General features: G+C 38.2%; 1 protein-coding gene across 1 annotated transcript in view; it reads left to right on the plus strand.

Moving 5' to 3' along the window:
• Positions 1 to 487: 487 nt before the first annotated feature.
• LOC124777331 (tubulin glycylase 3A-like) overlaps positions 488 to 21923 on the plus strand; it is a 166580-nt gene continuing 145144 nt past the window's right edge. The window contains exons 1-3 of the mRNA XM_047252692.1: positions 488 to 957; positions 1933 to 2071; positions 3453 to 3655. Of these exons, the coding sequence (XP_047108648.1) occupies positions 595 to 957; positions 1933 to 2071; positions 3453 to 3655 (705 nt within the window). The 5' untranslated portion in view covers positions 488 to 594. The remainder of the gene's footprint in view (positions 958 to 1932; positions 2072 to 3452; positions 3656 to 21923) is intronic.

The following is a 21923-nucleotide window of genomic DNA, read 5'->3' on the forward strand; positions in this document are numbered from 1 at the left end:
TATCAACCGAGCCGCAGACCATAGATACATAAAATATGGATCATACTTATTACGGATATCACATGTGAAAGTAATACTGCCAGCATTTACACGCGGTGAACTGAAATACCGGCTCGCCGTGGCGTGTACGTAGGCGGCATCTCTCACAGTATGCGTTTATAAGACAAATTCGGTCGTAGCACGCAGTGTGGTAGTAGATATCGATTTGAGCTCCCCATCTCCAAACAAATTCTTACCGTTGGTTCGCTTTTCTCCCTTCCCCTGTTCGTCACGGCACCGCAAGAACATATTCAGGTCACGATAGGAGGGAGGGGGTTGCGCACGTGTTACGATGGGAATCGCGACGTCACGCATAGCAGCGTAAAGTACTGAACAGCTGCGGAAGTTGCCGCAGTGGTTGTCTGCCGTTCGGCGAGGAGCAGTGCGGTATGACAGAAGATGACAACATTATCTACGGTCTTCACACATATTTACACAGACAGTGCGTCGTCGCGCGTAGCCTTATAGTGGCCAAGTACTTCAAGCAATCACTATGAAAAACAAAACAAAGACGCAATATTTTAAATAGTAATGATGGTGGCAGGCTGAAGTACAATGGACCCTTTCGGCATCACAAACGACAAAATTTCCGTGGAATCAGAATCTTGCACTGACACAGAGAACCATGTAGTGACAGATAATTGGACGGCGACATCCAATGCTTTCCTAACGAGCGAGGATATTGAGCTATTCAACAATGAATCTGACAACGAGCCTGAGCCTGAAACTGCGCCCAAGTCTGACACTGACAGCAACACACACAGTACCAGTCAACCAAGTGACGGCGCCAAGGGGCGAATTGGAAGTGGTAACAGAAAGAGATCCCAAGGCAAGAATAGGTATTCGAGAGCCTACAGAATCGTTGTATCCTACGAAAAACTACGCGAATTAAAGCAGAAAGTCGATCAAGCCATAAAGGTAAGCAATATGAGAGATAAATATATTTTGCATGCGCAACATTAGTGCCTTACTCATTATTTCGGAGAATTAGCCGCGCGTACTGTAGAAGTACCTCCTGATTTTCCTACCTCCATGAAGCTGTAAATACCCAATGGTGAAAATAAAGATAACAGTGCTACTCGGCTCAACTCTTTCTCTACAGTCTTGGGTAGCTACCATTTTTGTATTTTATAAAAAATACGACTCGATATTAAGCTTTTGGAATATTCACTTCCTAGAAGATTCTGTGCTGCCAAATGTAAAATGGGGTGTTATAATTTGACTCATTATTTCATGCTGGTATTGCCCTGTGTCATACTGCATCTCTCATACTAAGAATGATTTATGGACCAATAAAGTACAGTTAACAATATATTGGGCCTACTTCTGATTAGAATCAAAGATGAAATAAATTCTATGTTTTCACATTCTTGTTATGTATGGTAATTATCGCAACGGTACACTTTTATTTCAATTTGTGGGGTTGACATAATTTTCAGCTGAATCTTCATTTTGGCCACATATTAATATAATATTTGTTTCTTCTTCCTGTAAGAAAAGTTGTCACATTTTGGAAGCAGCCACCATGTTTTTATTATTATTATTATTATTATTATTATTATTATTATGTTGAACTAATTGTTTCTGCTTGAATTCAAATCATGCATTAATGAGAAAGAAGCTAAGGAACTGGGATCTGTAATGAATATCATATTTTATGTTAATGTTAAGTATGTCATGTAAAACAGTCCAAACTGACAGACTTGCAAGATTTTCTTTATGATACTGTTATTAGATTTTCTGACTAGAAAATAATTTGGTACATTTGCAAAATAGGGGTTGCCACAAACTTATTTCTTCACACCATTATTTTTTTAATGTGTAAAAATGTGAATTTGTAAATCGAATAATTTTTAAATCATAGGAAACTTTGATGCAAGAAATTTATTGCAGGATCACAAAGTATTCACAGTTATGGGCTCATTTCCATCAGTACGTGAAGCACTGAAGCAGAGAGGGTGGGTTGAAAAACTTACGCCAAACCATTACTGTTACCGCAAGTCTGGTTCATTGTCAGCCCAGGACGATGCTGGTATGTAGTTAGTTAGACTGTTCATCCATAGATCATTTACAAAATTATGTAAAGCATACCATCTTAAATGAAAAAAGAAAACAACACTGGTCACAACCTCCACCCCTCTCCTCTCTCTCTCTCTCTCTCTCTCTCTCTCTCTCTCTCTCTCTCTCTCACTCACACACACACTCTCTCTCTCTCTCTCTCTCTCTCTCTCTCTCTCTCTCTCACACACACACACACACACACGTATATATATTCAGTTGACTTCAGGACCTTGATGAATTCTTTGTGGTGTTTATTGTATACCTGATTGTTTTAACTGAGTGGTGAAATGATGTTCTCATTCAGACCAAAGCTTGTAATTTCGTGTATATTATATTTTTATATTTTAGCTGGCTGCATACTGTGAGAGATCATGTTTTGAAGAATCAAAGATTATTCCAATGCCAAATCAATGTTAAGTGCTTGTTATATCTACAGGCATAGTCTGCTAAGGTATGGTGTACTATTCTGGGGAAATACCCTTCCAAAAAATAGTCAGTTCAGAAAAAAGCTGAGAGATTAGGGTTAGTACATGGCATTGCTTACAGTGAATTATGCAGAGGCATTTTTAAAGAATTAAAAATCATAATCATACCATCTGTATCTGAAAGTATCTGCATCGTTGTGACACACAGCGAGTTTTCAGTTTTGAAGAGTGAGGTTCACAATTATGAAACAAGAGATAAGGATGTGTGCACAAAAACAAGACTTCAGGACAGTGCAGTATATAAACTGAAAATTCTTCAGTGCACTGCCAAATAAGATCAAAAGAATACCAAACCTTAATAATTTGAAAGAGAACTAAAAGATGCACTAATAATCCACAGTTTCTATGGCACTAATAAATATTTGGAATATATCTCAAATTTGTAGGTTCTGCGTCAAAACCTCTCTACTCATCAGTTTATAATTATCAAAGTATTTCTAGATAAAACTGAGACCTTTTACTAATGTACACCTATTAATTAATGTGTGTAATTATGTGTCTTTTGCGGCTATGTGTGTGGACATGAAATTCTGTTTCCTTATGCATATGTAACTAGAATATTACTTGCTTTAGTACAATCAATGAAGATGTGTCAGTAACTTTTCAGCTGTGTGTCTTGTACATAACATTGTGTTTTGTATACTTTATTAAGCAGGATATTGTTTATTTTATTACAATCAATCAAAATATGTTAATAAGAAAGCTAACAGTTTAGAGTTAGCATTACAAGTTATATGTACCTATATTTTATATGATATGTATTTATATGTAAAATTTTATAATGTCTTCTATTTTGACAATTCATATATCAAAAATGTGATTAAATGGGTACTAAATAAATAATTAAATTATTCATTTCCTTTCCAGACATCAATGAAGCAATCCAAGACTCTCTGATGAACCACACTGCCATTCGTGCATGTGAAAATGAGGCTATGCTAATGACTCGTTTACTCCGAAACACAAGTGTAGATTTCATTTGGTCAATGAGGTATGACCCTCTGGAGTATCAAGATGTAAATAAAAAACAATTTATTAACAGACTTCCAAGACCATCATTCACTTCAAAGGTAATGATAGGCAAACATATCTTTTGAGGTAAATAATTATGTTTTGAAATCTATGTTTTGTGAGAAGTTTTATGTTAGTTCGTGAGAGGTGTGGAGGCAAAACATAAAGGCCTATTTAAGGCTACAGTAAAATAAATGACAGGATTGGTTTCTTTTCCATTCTGGTGTTAAAATTGTTCCTTTTTACAATTATTTATGTGCTTCAGATGTTCAAGATGATTCTTTTTCTGGTGTGAAGGAATAGAAGTGATTAAAATGTTAGAAACCCTAGCTAAAACCATTATATTCTCAAAGCTGCATATTTAAATCTGAAAACTACTTTCCTTTACTGGTTTACCTGCATAGATTACTTCATATGCCAAAGAAACTGACATGAACACTACGGAACTTAAAAATCTTGGGATACAAATTTTCTTTTGAGAATGTGCTACTGATTCATTTTATACCAGTACAAACTGCTGTCAAAACAACTGATTGGAATTGATTGAAGGATTTCATTTTTTTTTAATTTCTGCTGTCCCTTGATAAATTAACTGATGTGTTTTGCAAGTGAATATTCCTTAAAAACATGTTATGCATGGACATTCATGAAGTTAGATCAGAGCTTTAGCCACTATAGTGAAAATCAGTCAGTTTCCCAGAACTCAGCTTCCCTCATTCTAGACATATTGTATTCTGTCAGTTCTTTGCAAAAGGGAAAAATATATTAAAAACAAAGATTCCATGACTTACCAAACGGGAAAGCGCTGATAGACAGACACAATAAAAAAACACACAAACACACACACAGAATTTCAAGCTTTCGCAACCAACGGTTGCTTCATCAGGAAAGAGGGAAGGAGAGGGAAAGACGAAAGGATGTGGGTTTTAAGGGAGAGGGTAAGGAGTCATTCCAATCCCGGGAGCGGAAAGACTTACCTTAGGGGGAAAAAAGGACGGGTATACACTCGCACACACACACATATCCATCCGCACGTACACAGACACAAGCAGACATTTGTAAAGGTGCCCGTACCATACAGCACTAGTGGGGGATGTTGAACCACTACAAGGAAGGGCAACATAGATGATTTGAGTGTGTTTGTCCTCTTGGCTGAGTGTCACAGAGATGCTAAGGAAACTAAACTGCAGACACTTTAATACAGACGCAAACTGCCATGAGAAATTGTACTTACAAAGTTTCAAGAACTGGCTTTAAGTGAGGAATCTAGGTGTAGGTAATAGTGCACTTATGGTGGCAGCAGCTTTTCTATTACATTTTGCTGTTTGTAATGGTTTACATAATGAATTATGGGAAGTCAGCATGATGAATCATGAGTCAGATGTAGTTTGCCAGTGATATTCTTGTTTTTAATTTTCCGTTATTTACTGGTATAAAGTTAGTTGATTTTTTGATCTTACAGGTTAGATTTTATCCACATTGTTGGAATTTTCAGAAAAATCAGAAATAAGATATGTAAGTAGCTTATTGCTATGAATCTTGGACTATGCTACATGTAGTCTATTATGGCCAAGATTTGTTGACTTTGCCACCTCACAGGCAAATCATCACATTCCAGCCTAACTTAGACCTAAGGCTTTGCTACAATTCAGTCTGTCAGCACATCTCATTTTTTACAGTTACCAAAGAAATATGAAAATAATCAACTTTAAAATTCATAATAATCAGATCACTAAAACTTCTGTGTCTCTGTATGTATAAAACAAATGCAATAAATTTATACCCTTTGCTGAAAGAAATCATTAGATTCAGCAATTCTCCTTGACTATTGTATACTATTGTTGGCTACAACCAGTGTCAACATATTACTAGCATCAGCACACAGTGCAAGACACTTTATTCCAAGGAATATACTACAGCCTTCTATGTGCTGCTCCCATATGAATCATGAGAACAAGATTAGACTAATTACAATATACACAGAGACTTCTAAGCAGTTATTCTTCCTGTGCTCCATACATGAATGCGGCAGCAAGAAGCCGTAATAACAATGGAAAGAACCCTCTGCCATTCACTTCAAGTGGTTTACAGAGAATGAATGTAGAAATAGAAATAGGAAAAGTGAATTTTAATTTTCAGAAAAAATGCACTGAAATTCCAAAAATATGATCAAAATTAGTAAATGTAATTCTATTTTTTATTATTTTGATATGTTGTGCCTATTTTTATTTCCATTAATTCACATTAACTTACACGACATTTCATCTATATTTCATTTGTGTTACAAATTTGCTCACTTTATTATCACTTATAAGTGAACAGTTAGTAAAGATATAGGGCCTACTCGTGAACAGAAACTGTCCTTTTGTTGCTGTAGATTTCAAATAAACTTGGTAAGCAAAAAGAGGATTGCAGTACTGTTATCATAAAATGCTGTAGTACTGATGCAACATGGATGTATGAATGTTAATTTACAATTATCTAATGTACCAAAGATACATTTTTTATAACATATCTGCATATTTAACATACTTCATTCCATTAATTAATTGTCCATTTCATTAAAACTGGTATCTGATATTTTGTGTTTGTGACACATTTTTATGGGGAAAATACAGGAAAAAATTATGATGAAGGCTGCTTCCAGTACTATTTTAGATATGACTTACTGCTATAGTACACAGAATTCTTAGAAAATTTATTGTTTGCATATTTTCATGTGAAATTATCATAAAGGTAATTAACATGAAGATAATTTAATAATTGAAAAAAATGTGATAAATTCGTAAATCTGTAGATCTAAATTGACAAAATGAAGTACTGCAGTACTTTGAGAGGGAAGGGGAAGAGACATGACAGTGATCATTAGTTTGTCAATAAATTGTGTTATATGCAAATTCTCCCTTGATGTGAAGTTGGACTTCCATAATTGACATAAACATTTTTCTTGATATCTTCACAAAATTTATTTATTTATTTATTGGTCCTGTGAATTTTGAACTGTACAGTGTATGAAATATATTGGACCAGTCCTTAACACTAGATCAACGGTAGGGATCAAAACGCTTTTCAACTTTTATTTCTGCAACATCGAGCTCAAATTCTAAAAACTTTCTACCATACTTCATGACTTTTCCTTTTTCTTCTACTTTTTACAATAATGTGCCGCAATGTGCTGAACTTCATGATTTCATGGAAATTTCAAGAAGTATATCTAGAACAGTGGAGGGGTTAATCAACCCCAGGTGTATCTCCTTTGTAGAATATTGCTGTTCTCATAATTACAAAGATAATTGTGTTTCATTTTGCTTTGATGAACAATCACTGTGTCAAATAATGATGTATGCATTGTTAGAAAGGTTTCTCACATTGGACATTGTAACATAACTTTTCAGTCGTATTTTGTACTTCTTACTCAACTCATCAGATATTGTCTTTTGCCTGTAACAGGTGTTTACAGTTATGCCACATCAGCATAGTCTTACTAATGAAGAGATTTTCCCTATTCTGGAAACTCATATGTTGAATGAGAAAGTGACATTGGATTCTGATGGTGGTTTCCTGCCAGAGATAACGAACTATCAAGATAGTGAGACTGATGAAGAGTTATACACAAAATAAGGGAAAGGGCAACCACTCACCTATAGGAAATAGACACTTCGAGCACAGAAACACAGGACATGAAAACAGCATTCACAAAGAAAAGTCACTAACACAATATTGCTTAGTAGAATGGCTGCTTTGAAGGTGTTGAAGAAGTGTGGAGGGCCCACTGCATATGCCTGCTGCCAAGTAGATGACTCCATCAACAGTGCCTTCAGACATCTTTTGATGAATCAGTGCTACATATTATAAAAAAAACACAAAATCAAATGATTAAATAGAAAACATCACTTAAACCATATCATTTGAGGCAATGATTGGTATTATGTATTTCAGAGGTGCTTTTTGTGCTAAAGATGTTTCCTTGTATGATTCTGGGTCATGTTCTGCAGGGCCTAATTTTGTCAGGGATAAAATGACAGGACAGATTCCATTAACTTACCAGATTCCTCTGCTTTGTTGAGAAGGCATCATTAAATCAGTGCATTGAAGCTCAATTTGCTCTTATTTGTGAAATGTGGAAACAAGTTCATGCAAAACTACGTCCGCTGTTACCAACCTGGTGAAAATATTACATTTGATAAGTAGTTACTTCCAAACAAAGCAAGGTGTAGGTTTAGCCAGTTTTTCTGTACCAGTTAGCTCTGTAGAAGTATATGTCCAAAAGGTTAGCAACATTTTCAGGCATGTTTATTTGCTTATTGTCCAATCAACCCATTGATGATATACTGAGTTGTTAGCTGTCTTCTTCGTTGGTATCTCTGTCATATGACAAGTGTCAAGCACACTCTCTAGACTTTCATCTGTTCTATGCCTCTTCCATAATGTGCTGCTAACTTGGTGTATTTTTAGTGCCATCCCGCATTCCAAGACTTCTCATTCTGCCTCTCGTGCCTGCAGTCTTTCCTTAAATGATACTTCCTTCAGGCAATTCACTCAGTATGACCAAGCCAAGAAGTTTTCCTTGTTCTTGCATCATTCCTATAGTTTCCTTTCCTCCCTCATTCTTATAAGTAGTTCTTCACTTGTCATTTTATCCATCCACTTCATTTTTAGCCTTTTTCTCCACAACTGCATTTCAAAGGTATCCCAATATTTTGATGTTTCAGTGTGATAGGAGTCGTCCATTCAGCATTTGTTCCACAGGGCCAGACAGCTAACCATGTTTTCTGCTTGGCACTCTTGAAAAGATTGCACAACCATGTGCAGCAGAAGTAGCTGATTTGTGGCAGTCGGGTGACTGGTTTTTCTGTCATGACAGTACCCCTGTTCACGCAGCCCTGTCTGTACAATTCTTGTCTGAAAACGATATGATGCCTCTTCCTGTTTTGACAGAATGTTCATGTTTTCATGTATGATTTCATTAGGTTTCATATAATTCTTCAATGTATGATTTCCACACTTACTTTCCTCTGCTACGAGTGCTATCATCTTCCAATTTTTGCTTAGTGTACCATACCCTTAATGCTGACTTTTTATATTTGTTTGTGAGATTTTCATTGTTCTATACACCTAATTTATCATGCTTTTCCAGTTCTTCAGTCTAGCCTGATTACTTAATCTTCTTTGTTCATTACTTAGTTTCCTATGCCATTTTTTTTTCTTTTGTAGAATGTCCATTCTTTTATTTCCCATGTCCATCGATTTTATGTGACATACTTAATGTAATTGATTCTTTCCTGTTCTTCCTCTTCTTTACTTCTCTGATCTTTAAGACTTTCAGAATTATATTTTTAACCATATTACATTCTTCTGATAAATAGGAGCTTTCTGCTTTATTTTCCAGTTTTTCTTTGGTGAATCTAGATTCTTCTAGATTCATCTTAATGATGTCCTATTTTCTCAGCAGCAGTCTTATTTTAATATGCTTCATTTATTTACTAATTTATGTTTATTTATTTATTTCTTGTTCTGTTGAATCAGGTAGCGAGTGAATTGCAAGGATATGGAATGTGACAAATTGTACAAAGTTGAAATATAACATACATGACAATAACGGTATAATGGAAATAAAATATTGCTTATACAACACATACTGAATAATTGTGTTTCACTGGGTTGAGTAGTGTATATGGGGAGCAAAGTTAAAGTAAATATTACAATAAATAATTATATGAGTACAACAAACCAAATTTTCACATGGCTGTTATAGTGCCTGAAAAATATGAGAGTGGTAACAGTTTGAGCTTAACATATTCCTAAGAAGACAATAAAGATAAAATATATGATACATACATTGTAGATTAACATGTTCTTGAGTGGAGTAACACAAGAGGGTCCCATCGCCCACACCCCCCCCTCCCCTCTCCCCCCCAAAAATGAAAGAAACTTTCAATCCCCTTCAAAGTACTCTTCACTTGCACTAATAGTCTGTCTGATCTTTTATTCTATTTTTTGAAACACTCGTTAAATTCATCTTTTGATGTTTGACAGCACCTCCACCATTTTTTTCTCCACCTCAGCAACATCAGCAGAACACTTTCCTTTCGTGTCTGTTTTCATTCTAGGGAGATGGGAAAAAAAAGAGAAAAAAAAAAAGGTTGCACGGGACAATGTTATGTGAGTATGGGGGATGTAGAATGCAGTTATATAATTTTCGGTCAAGAACTGTAACACAGACAGGGCTATATGAACAGGGGCATTATGTGATGAAACAACAGTCACCTGACTCTCACAAGTCAGGTCACTTCCGCAGCAAATTGTTGTGCAAATTTTTCAAAATTTCCAAGTAGAAAGCCTGTCTAACTTTCTGACCCTGTGGAATAAACCCTGAATGGATGACTTCTCTCCCACTGAAGAAACAAATCAGCATTGTTTTAATGTTTGATTTCACCTAACAAAAGATCCTGGGATGAGGTGAGCTCAAAATCTTTCACTGGCTTCATTGTAACATTGATTTAGCATCATAAGCATAGCACCAAGTTTTGTCACCTGTGATGATTTTTTAAAAAAAGTTTGGATCATTTTGGGACTCATCTTTCAAAGAACAGTATGCTTACAAGAGACTTATCTGAAAGACTGAGAACCCCTGTATTCAGAGGTTAACAGTTTCTGCAGAAAAGTTGATATCTATGTGAAAAGTATTGAAGGTGTTATTGCCATATTCCTCTCCTCCATACCACCGGTTTGTAAGCAGTCATTTGAATAATATAAGTACCATATACAAAAACTATGTAAAACTATATGTTACCAGTCCCTACACTGAATGTAATTGTAGGCAAAGAGGCTCCACTGAACTCACTGCATACCTCCTCCACATACAACAAGCAAGTTGGCACAGAAGTAACACACTGGTCTTGTATTCAGGAGGATGTCAGTCCAAATCTCAGTCGCAATCCAGATTTACATTTTCTACATACACATACACTCTGAAAATCATTCTGAGTGCGTGGAAAAGGGTACTTCTGATAATAATGTAATAATAATAATTTTGTGTTGCTCAATAGCTGGGTGCAAATCTGTTAATTAGATGGTACTTTGGTGACTAGCATGTCCTTAATCTATCCAATTATCAAGCCAGGGAATCCAAACCATGTGTCATTCCTGGTGACTTCTCACATTGTTGAGAAGTGAAGGTTAGATTAAAGGCAGACTAAAAATTCCATGGTTCAATGGGGATTCAGTCTTGCAACCTCCCAGTTTCCAAACATATGCTTTACTACTAGACCACATGGCCCAGTGGTTCTTCCAATTGCACCATGTAATAGGTTACATTCATGTAGGAAACATGGGAAGAATGACTCCTTAAATGTCTAACACTGTTATTAGTGTAATCTTTTCTATGCTGTTCTTAAAAGAGAGGTTTATAGGAACTATAGTATATTCTCATATTCCTCTCATAATACTGAAACTTCATAATAAACTATCATGGGATATCAGACATTTGTCTTTAAGCATTTGGCAGTTCAGTTTCTTCAGCATCTCTGAGGCACTCTCCCATGAGTCAAACAAACCTATAAACATTCATGCTGCCCATCATATGCAATGTTGGTCCTGTTGGGTATGGGTCCCAGACTTAAGCTAGGATGGATTGAACAAGTGTTTTGTAAGCAATCTCCTTTGTAGAGTGATTACATTTACTTAATATCCTGCCATTTAACCGAATCCCACCACCTACTTTATCTATGCTTGAGCCTTTATGATTATTCCATTTCATATACCCACAGTTATTTGTAAGAGTTGACTGATTCTAATTGTGACTCTTTGTGGAAGTCATGGGATACTACATTTTTGCATTTTGTGAAGTGCACATTTTTTGACATTTAAAACAAGCTTTGCTCCTCTTTCACAACTTGGCAAAATCTAACTGAATATTTGTGCAGCTTTTTTCAGACATTACTTCATGATAGGGAATTGCATAAGCTATAAAATGGTCTTAGGTAACCATTAATATTGTCTGCCAGGTCATAAACATACAACATGAACAGTGTGAGTCCTAACACACTTCCCCTGTGCTCACCTGAAGTTACTTCTAAATCTGTCAATGACTGTCCAACATGCTATGTCCTGCTGGGAAATCCACAATCCAGTCACACATTTCACATGGATATTCCATATGATTGTTCTTTTGTTCATAAGTCTTGGCATAATATTGAGTAAAATTTTCTGGAAGTCGGCAAGTGCTGCATCTGTCAGATTTCTTTCATCCATGGCTCCAAGATGTTATGTATGAAAAGTGCTATTTAAGTTTTGCATGACTGATGTTTTTGGCTTTGAGGAAGTTATTTTGTTTGAGATGTCTCATTACATTTCAGCTCAGATTATGTTGATTACTAGGATTTTAACAGTCTCATCTGCAAGGGCCATTTCTTTGGATCTTATACAGATACTTTGTGGTCTCCTTCAGCTGTCATTATGTGGACTGGATGCTCAGTCACCTAATATAAAAAATCCTTGTGTGCACCTTACACACATTCGGCTACCTGTGTAGCAGCCTCTGATGTATAGTACATAACTGACCTACTTAGGGAGACCCTATAGCTCTCAGACCTGTGGCACATGTCTAAAAGGTCACAGACTAGCTTGTACAGAAATTTTGAAGTCTTTGTTTCAAGCCTCCCAGTCATCTCAGAACCAGGACACTACAATCAGTCCTATGTACAATGCTGCAGATTGTGATCTGTGTTGAAATTCAGTGAGCATGTCTGATCTTCTCTGCCTTTTCTTCCAATCATTGAAATAATCCAAATGTGACCACAAAGCCCAGACAAAAGGCGTTTTTGATCAGGTGTGTATTATACTCTGCAGTTGGTTGCACCATATTCCATAACTGACTATCAGAACAGCCACATCAACACCCTGAATGAAGCCTCCAGGTGTACACAATGCATGCACAAGGTAATTCTTCTCATCTATTGCTGTCATTTCTGCAAGAGGTGAACCATTCCCTATGATGATGAAAAGCTCCCAGGTTTCCGGCTAAGTGGCAGGTGTCAGATTATAATGATGATGATGAGGAGGAGTAGGAGCAGCATGAAACTCATCCAAATGACCCAGCTTCCCAACACTGCCATCCAGCTAGGCCTCCTGTAGGGCTTTTTGCCACTACATCAGTTGTTTAGGATGGTAATTTTGTGCACTTTAGATATCCTTCTTGTAGAGGATCTTGTGTGTTCTTTCAACTACTGGGCACAGTTTTTTGTTTGAGTGATCTGATATATTATCTTGCACAGCAAAATGATGCCATCAAAAAAAAAAAAAAATGCTCAGGATGAGTGCAAACTACCACAATGTGTGGTACCCATGAGAACCACTTGGTGCCATCCTAGTTGGTGTGCAGAGTCAAAAGGTACAGTCAGGCTCAAACATGGAAACTGCAAGAGCCGGCAATGTGAAGAATTTAACACTTATACAAAGCAAGTATAGGCTGAGTAAACAAGGTATGGGATTACACTAACATGTGACTAACTTTGGAGTCCATATAGTTAAACCAGGAAAGCTAAGACTGCAGAGACACTGCCGAATGTATGCAACACATACACCACTTATGGAGTTGCAGATCACCTCTCCCCTCAACCACAAACAGCTGCTCATGTGACATACGTGAGTCTCACAGGGATACCAAATTTCTTCCCTCTTTTATGTAACGTATGGCTGAAATTGCCCAGGCTTGTGCCAGAGTTGCCAACTCAAGAGAACAAGGTGTGACGGGGATCCCCACAAGGGGTTTTGCCTTGGTGAGCTCTGCTGGGATGTCATGGAAGATGTTTGAGGTGGTAATGGGCTGATGCTCAATCATAGGTTGGTGGTCAAGATCTGTTGAGTACTAAGGGGGTGGGGCTGATTGTGCTGGTTGGGACAATGATGGAGAGGGATACTCTACCTTCATGAGATCTCCTCTGGTAAACAGTTCTCCTGAGTGGTGAGTGTCTCTGGGTGATGGTGTAAATTATGTGGCAAGCAGTGCATAGGTATGCACAGATATAGTGGGAACATCCACAGTTACCACTCAGTGCCACAAACATCCACAGTTACCACTCAGTGCTTGTTGGTGTGTTCACTGCTAACCTACTCCAACTATATAAAGTTAACACCTCGTATGTCCTACCATGGTGCCTTGTGTCCACCCTGGTGTTAGACTAAAATGAGTGTGTCCATATGGCAGAATCTTGCTGGTGCCATGGCGTTGCCATTGGTGCCAGGCACAATAGGTCAAAGAGGCCATTCGGCTAATGGCTGTGCAGCATATTAGCCAGACTGTGCTTCTTGATTGGAGTTGCTTGGTAAGATGCCAAAAAAAATGGCAGAATGCTAAAATTTCCTCTGACACTAACTGGTGATCATTGTCTGAGACTAGGGTGCACAGCAAACCCTCAATAGCAAAAGGCCCCGGTATTAGCGTATGATGTCATGAAGGACAATGTAGCAACGAATAGGTAATGAGACAAGGTGTCAATCACTAATAGCCATGTGGGCCCTGAGAAGGACTGGTGAAGTCTATATGCACATTGTCCCATGGATGCTCTGGTATAGACTATGTAGAAAATTTTTATTGTGGGGTTGCCTGGTTGTGCTTGTATGCTGAACAGGCATGCACTGCATTTTCAATGTAGAACTAATTGCTCACCAATAGACACATTGCCAGGCCAATGCTTTCATGTGTGACATTCCTCAATGGGATTCATGTTCATCTGCAGAATGCATTGTTACAATGGCAGTGGAAAAACAACGTAGCAGTTCTTATCTTTTGTAGCTAACCGTAGGACGCCTTCTGCAATGTTGAACTTAATGCAAAGTTTGCAGTACATTCAGAGAACTGGGTCTGATGCCATGGGAAAAGGCTTTGGGCATCCTTGCTGCACTGCTGTAAACACTCTGTGTAAGACCAGATCCATATCCATAGTGTCTGCAATTTCCTGCACTATCAAAGAAAATTTATTGAGCGTATCCTGAAGGTTTTGGCCTGGTGCAAAACAGATTGCCTCCTGCTTGCCAAAGTTGATGTCACAACTCGCCATAAACCATAACAAGGCGTCCACATTCACATGTTGGGAGGTGAGCCTGCAACAAATGTCATAAGAATAATTACTCAGAAGCAAGATCCAGTTCTGTAAACACTGTGCCATTCTGTTCATGAGATTGGACAGGGACCAAACATTGAGATGAGTGGCTTATGGCCTGTAAGGAGTTGGAACTTAGTCTGCTGCACAAGAAAAAATGGAACTTTTTTAATCCACACATGATTGTGAGAGCCTCTGTCTTAATCAGTGAATAATCTCTGTGCACTGCCAACAAGATCTTAGAGGTAAACTCAACAGTCATTGGGATATTGGGATTTCTGTGAGAGAGCACAGCACCAGTACCATATCAAGATGCATCAGGTGCCAGAATCAGTGGCTTATAGAGGCTGAAATTGGCCAAAGGCAGAGCAGAAGTGTTGTTTCAATTTCTGGAACATTGACTAATGCAGCTCCAACCACACAAACTTCACTCCTTTCTTGCAAAGCTGGTTCAATGGATGACAAAAGGGGGCAGCCCATGGAATGAATTTCACACAGTATTCTACTTTCCTTGAAGTGACTCTGACTCCCTGATATTGTTAGGAGCTAGCAAATTTTCTGTTTCTGCAGTACACTCTGCTGTTGGTACAATACTGCACTTACATAACACGTGCCCTAAGTAATGCACTGTAGGAGCAAAAAAACTACATATTTCAAGCTCACAACGAGGCCAGTTGTCTACCAGTTGTTGGGAAACTGCCTGCAGATCCTGCAAATACTGTTCTCTTGTGGAGCCAGTAACTCAGATGTCATCCAGATAGTTGATTCAACACAGTATATCTGACAGGGTGTATACAACCTGGGACAACCGGGAGATCCAGGAAAGACCCGGGAATTTTTTCATCTGGGAGAAAACCGGGAAAAACCTGGGAATTTTTTAGAATCCCGCGAATTTTTCTCTGTTTTAGTTGTCAGTTAATTTTTTGTAATTTTGACTGGTAAGACTGACACTCTAACAGAGGATATTACTGTATCCTGCTACTGCAGAATAATAGTGCAACAATAAAACATGAACGAGAGAATAAAACTTAAATTGCAAAGGAAATGTGCCATATAAAAAAAAAAAACACAGAGCTCATACAAGTGTCTGCCAACATCAAAATCTGTGAAAGGCTTTAGGAAGACTATGTAATGCTTTGTAACAACAAATTACCTCCGATCTGCGTGATGTCACATATGCTTACATTATATTCATTTTAGCAGTTACGAGCGGGCTCAGGCACATGCGCAGTTGAGTCGCATATGAGTAGTATCTTCTCCCACATCAGGCTGCAGAAAAGTCACTGTTGGCTGTGTAAGCAGCAAATCTGGGTATTTGAACTGTGCAAAAATTTCAGGGGGGGGGGGGGGGGGGCTGCCGCTGGGCCTCAGCGGATCACGCTAATTTTTAACTGAGCGCAATCCGCAGAATTGCTCGACTTCCGGCGCCGCCATTGCGCTACTGAGCGGGCTTACTTCCTGCCATGCCCAGATAAGCTTATCGCTATGACGTCATGGGACTGCATATCCCTCTCAACAGAGAACAGCATGCTCATTCGACTCGAGGCAGCTGCACGAAGCACACAGCCATGCCTTACCGTCGGAGAACATATTACAGGAGGCAAAGAATGCCAATATATAAAACCGTTGACACTTTCAGTTTTGTTCCTAATAATGTTGTTCAAGAAGAGCTTCTGAGTGGTCCTATCACATTTGTAGGATCCAAGATTAACTTATCTATTAAATTCTCCTACACATTGATCTTGCCAAAAGCCGAGAAGCGATTCTTCTTGGTGTTTTAGCTCACAGTGTCACTCTGGGATGCTCTCTGGGGCACTCAGGGATGCTCTCTGGGGCACTCTGGGATTCTTTCTGGGGTACTCTGTGATTATCTATGGCTTAGTTTTCGCTGGTGTATGTATTAGTTTTTATTTTATTGTTCAGTATAAAGTTGCGAAGCATCCTTATCTATCTCGTGAGATTTTTTTTTTTTTAAAGTGTACCTCTACTATAATTTCAAAACTCTTATCTTTTAGATCTATAAATTAATTGTTTATTGCGTCCGCGGCGTGCGGGTGTGCCCACTGGGCACAATTCTTGGATGAGCCTGTGCTAGAGTATTCCTGGGGCTGAAGCTAGTCCTAACAGCAAACAGTTATACTGGTACATCCCAAAAGGTGCACTTAATACTAAAATTGGTGGAGGCTCAGCATCCAATGGTAGCTGCAAGTATACATCTCAGAGATCAATTCTGAAAAAAATACTGTTGGCCAATATAACCAGTAGCTCTTTGGGTTGTGGTATTGTATAAATGTCTGTTTCACTTAGTGCACTGATTGTGTACTTGAAATTGCTGCAGTCGTAACGTTATAAGTGAGTTTCTGAATCACAACAGTGAAGGTAGCCCACTATTTTGATGAAATGAGTGAGACCTTTCTGAAGTATCACAATCTGTTGAGTTCCACCTTCCCTTTATCTTGCATTGAAATTTGCGCAGGTGGGCTCAACAGAACTGCGGAAAGTTTCAGTGTTATGTGGGCTTCAAAATTCGTGTCTACCCAGGTCCTTAAAGAAAGTTGATTGAACAATTGCAGCAATGCCTCCAAATTCTGAAATGGTACTGTCTGAGAGAAAAGGTTAAGTTTATCAACTACTTCAAATCCAAGAAATGTGAATGCATCAAGTCTGAAAAAGTTTTCTGCCAGCTATAAATTTACAACCAACATTGTGAGCTGTCATTTCACAATTTTGTACTGGTCTTGGCTTGTAGTTGTCCTCACAAGGGAATCCACTGCCCATTATAAAATATTACTCAGCACTGAGAGTGTTCTAATGTGGGGCACCCCAGATGGCAATAATTATCTCAGATTGACTGAGGTCTCCGTACCTAATTGAAACCTTGTACGACACCCAGTTATTTCCAAATGTAACATGATACAGTGCAGCATAGGCACTCTGACATGCTCGTGAGCTCTGTTGTGAATGCAGGAATATTCTCCCATGGTGCTGCTTGCCATTGCTTCCTGCACAGCCGCAAATTTCCTGCACATCAAACAGATGTGTAGAACTATAGACTTATATCTCTAATGTCGATCAGTTGTAGAATTTTGGAACACGTATTATGTTTGAGTGTAATGACTTTTCTGGAGACTAGAAATCTACTCTGTAGGAATCAGCATGGGTTTCAAAAAAAGCGATTGTGTGAAACCCAGCTCACGCTGTTCGTCCACGAGACTCAGAGGGCCTTAGACACGGGTTCCCAGGTAGATACCACATTTCTTGACTTCCACAAGGCGTTTGATACAGTTCCCCAAAGTAAGAGCATATGGACTATCAGACCAGTTGTGTGATTGGATTGAAGAGTTCCTAGATAACAGAACCCAGCATGTAATTATCAATGGAGAGAAGTCTTCCAAAGTAAGAGTGATTTCAGGTGTGCCACAGGGGAGTGTTGTAGGACCATTGCTATTCACAATATATATAAATGACCTTGTGGATAACATCGGAAGTTCACTGAGGCTTTTTGCGGATGATCCTGTAGTGTATTGAGAGGTTGTAACAATGGAAAATTGTACTGAAATGCAGGAGGATCTGCAACGAATTGACACATGGTGCAGGGAATGGCAACTGAATCTCAATGTAGACAAGTGTAATGTGCTGCAACTACATAGAAAGAAAGATCCTTTATCATTTAGCTACAATATAGCAGGTCAGCAACTGGAATCAGTTAATTCCATAAATTATCTGGGAGTAGGCATTAGGAGTGTTTTAAAATGGAATGAGCATATAAAATTAATCGTCGGTAAAGCAGATGCCAGACTGAGATTGATTGGAAGAATCCTAAGGAAATACAGACCAAAAACAAAGGAAGTAGGTTACAGTACACGTGTTCGCCCACTGTTTGAATACTGCTCACCGATGTGGGATCCCTACCAGGTAAGGTTGATAGAAGAGATAGAGAAGATCCAACAAAGAGCAGTGTGCTTGGTTACAGGATCATTTAGTAATTGTGAAAGCATTATGCAGATGATAGATAAACTCCAGTGGAAGACTCTGCAAGAGAGACACTCAGTAGCTCGGTACGGGCTTTTGTTGAAGTTTCGAGAACATACCTTCAACGAGGAGTCAAGCAGTATATTGCTCCCTCCTATGTATATCTTGTGAAGAGACCATGAGGATAAAATCAGAGAGATTAGAGCCCACACAGAGGCATACCAACAATCTTTCTTTCCACGAACAATACGAGACTGGAATAGAAGGGAGAACAAATAGAGGTACTCAAGGTACCCTCTGCCACACACCGTCAGGTGGCTTGCAGAGTATGGATGTAGATGTAGACAGTGTCCATGATGATAGAGCTATAAATGGGCAGCTACCTCATGTACTTGCTGACTGTATTGGCAGAGTAATTTATACAATTCTCCAAAATCTACTTTTTCAGCATCCATAAGATGTCATAGTCTCAACAAACTACTACTACTCAACAACAGCAAAGCTCTCTTATCTACAGGAGAGGTAATTTTCCCACCTTTCTGTGATCACATCAACCTGCAAATGGGGCCACTGGCAGAGGCTGTACCACCTACACTTATGCCACAGGCTCCCACACTGCTGTATGTTTGGTCAGCAAGCAGATTAGTAAATGCATTTTCTTCCACTGTTGTAACTGTTTTGCTGTTGTTGTTTCAGCTGCTCCTCCTGCACTGCATTTGTTGTATTTGTCTCTCCAAAAATACTGGTTCCCCATGGCCACTATATACAACACTAACATGGAATATACACTCCAGAGCAAGTTCTCCTTGCCAACTGCTATATCTCTTGCAGTGGGATGATAGCATCCACAAAAGATGTTCAAGATGAGTGTGGAGTACCACAGTGTATGGCACATGCAAAAAAACACCGGATGTCAATCTAACTGGTGAACAGTCCAAAAGCATTTTCAGGGACAAACATGGAAACAGTAAGAGTGCTACAGTGTGAAAAATTTAAGACTTATGCAAAGCAAGCATGGACCAAGTAAACAAGACCCAGACTTGCACTAAAGTGCAATTGACTTTAGAGTATGATGATGAAACGAGGAAAGCTATGAGTCCAGAGGCACTACCTGGTGTATGTGACACTCAAACCACTTTTGATGAAATTAGATGATTCTAACTCTCAGCTGTGAACAACTCCTCAAATGAAATATGTGAGTCTCATGTAGAAACCAAATTATTGTTAAATGGGAGGTTAGATCAGCTGCAAATGCTGATAGAATATGATAGGGATTCCAGGACCATGGAGCGTTGTTCAATTTTTAGCAGTCTCTGCAGTCTCTCAATGTTGCTGACACCCATATAGACAGAATAGTGCAAAAATTAAAATGGGATAATCTGTTTCATTTTGTAAAGAAAATTTTGATAATGGAGTTAAGCATTTCTGATTTTATTTTGTTAGCCCCAGTTTCAATTATTGTGTCATCCATGAGTGTCTGGATGCTGACTTTGGTACCATCAACAGCCTTTCATTCAAAAAAAGTAAGGGGTAAGAATCCAAAGTAGATAACAGCACATCTTGCAGAGGTCTCTTCAGACATCATTGCATTTTTACACTCACTTTCCAGTACATGTACTTACAAATGCTAGTTTTAGTCAATAATAAAAATCACTTTCTTGAACTGTGATTACCATAAATGCAATAGTTGACAGACAAATAGAAATGGTTGTTGTAAATAGGCATTGTTCTTGTGGCACGTAGATTACTTGTTATTTCATAAATGTCAGTTTTGATATGGAGCAAATAATACAAGATAAACAGCATCTATTTGACATAACTGATGAAGTGGCAGCTTTTTCTATCAGCATTCATTTTAGATGAGTAAGCAAAAATAGAAAATACCTTTTAATGAGGATTAATGCAGTTTCTGACAGCTATTTCATTTTTAGTATATGCTTTAAAACATTTAACATCCACAAACATTTTTCTTCATTACGGGATCTATGGAATATTATGGATGAATGAGTTTCTTGCTGTCACATTATCACTTGCTTACAGGCTGTACAAACTTTTGCTTAATTTACAGCCTGCTCGTCTTGAGGGATCTATGTTGGTAAAAAGCAAGTTAACAGTTAGAATATACCATCATTTTTTGGCTGTACATGTGGGACAAAATTATTTTGCCTTCCGATATTTTGGCTAATACTGATACAGTCATCTTCAAGATGAATCACTTACTGAATTATAAGCACTTGACACAAATATACAGTAGAGCAAATGTGTATGTGTCAGAGATAGGACAGTTGACAGAAGAGTGCCAGTCGTAGATAAAAATTTACGCATCTTAGAAAACTTAACATATTCCAAGTCAGCAGATCGACAATGCTTACGAATTATGTGATTTGTATTAAAAAGGAGAATATGTGTTGGAATGCCATGCAAGAAAGACTCTGAACAAGAAGTCCTTTGAGTGCACATTCATGAAATGGGATGTTTCAATAATTTCTCGGGCTGGAAACATTTGTCTGCATTGAGCAGGCTGTCTGTTAATTGTATTTCCACAGTGTCCTTGATTGCTGGGTTCCAACTGGATGAGGTTGTGGCCAGTACCTTGACTTTCCCATAATCCATGGAACATCCAGCTGAAATTCAGTATTCAGCCATTGCAGATTTGTAGGCGGCAGGTGTGTCACTGGTGTTAGACCCACCATCTTGTACACTGTGTATTGTTTGTCACATGTAACTTTTATCATAATGTGACAAGGAATTTCATAATTACATAATTTTTGTAGGACATCATCTTTTACAGATGTCAGAAGAGCTGCTGCTTTGGCAGGTGAGCAGAGGTCACATCCACTTAATGTTTCACATTATTGAAGAAACATTTTCCACATATGGTAGAAGGACTGCAGACTTTATATCTCTTTCTACTCACTCTTCCTTTGATTGGTCTGACGTTTTCACTTGGACAGATCATTTAATCTGATGTTTTGTGTATCTATTTTTACTGAATACCTCTTCCAAATGTACCAGTTTGTCATGTAGGTTGTAGTGTTGGACTCTACACGGGCTCTGTATACTAGTTTGAAGTACGCTCTTATTTTGTGAAATATGGTGTCACCCTGCAAGTATAAATAGGTCATGCATTCCAAATAAGAAAATTTCTACCCTACAGTTAGTTTAGTCTGTGCTATTACTTGTGTCTGTGCACCAATCACTTGTTGGTGAGTGGTTACCTTTTCTCATTATTATATAGATATTTATATTCTGT

Source organism: Schistocerca piceifrons, chromosome 2, assembly GCF_021461385.2.
Source record: "Schistocerca piceifrons isolate TAMUIC-IGC-003096 chromosome 2, iqSchPice1.1, whole genome shotgun sequence".
Lineage (NCBI taxonomy): Eukaryota > Metazoa > Arthropoda > Insecta > Orthoptera > Acrididae > Schistocerca > Schistocerca piceifrons.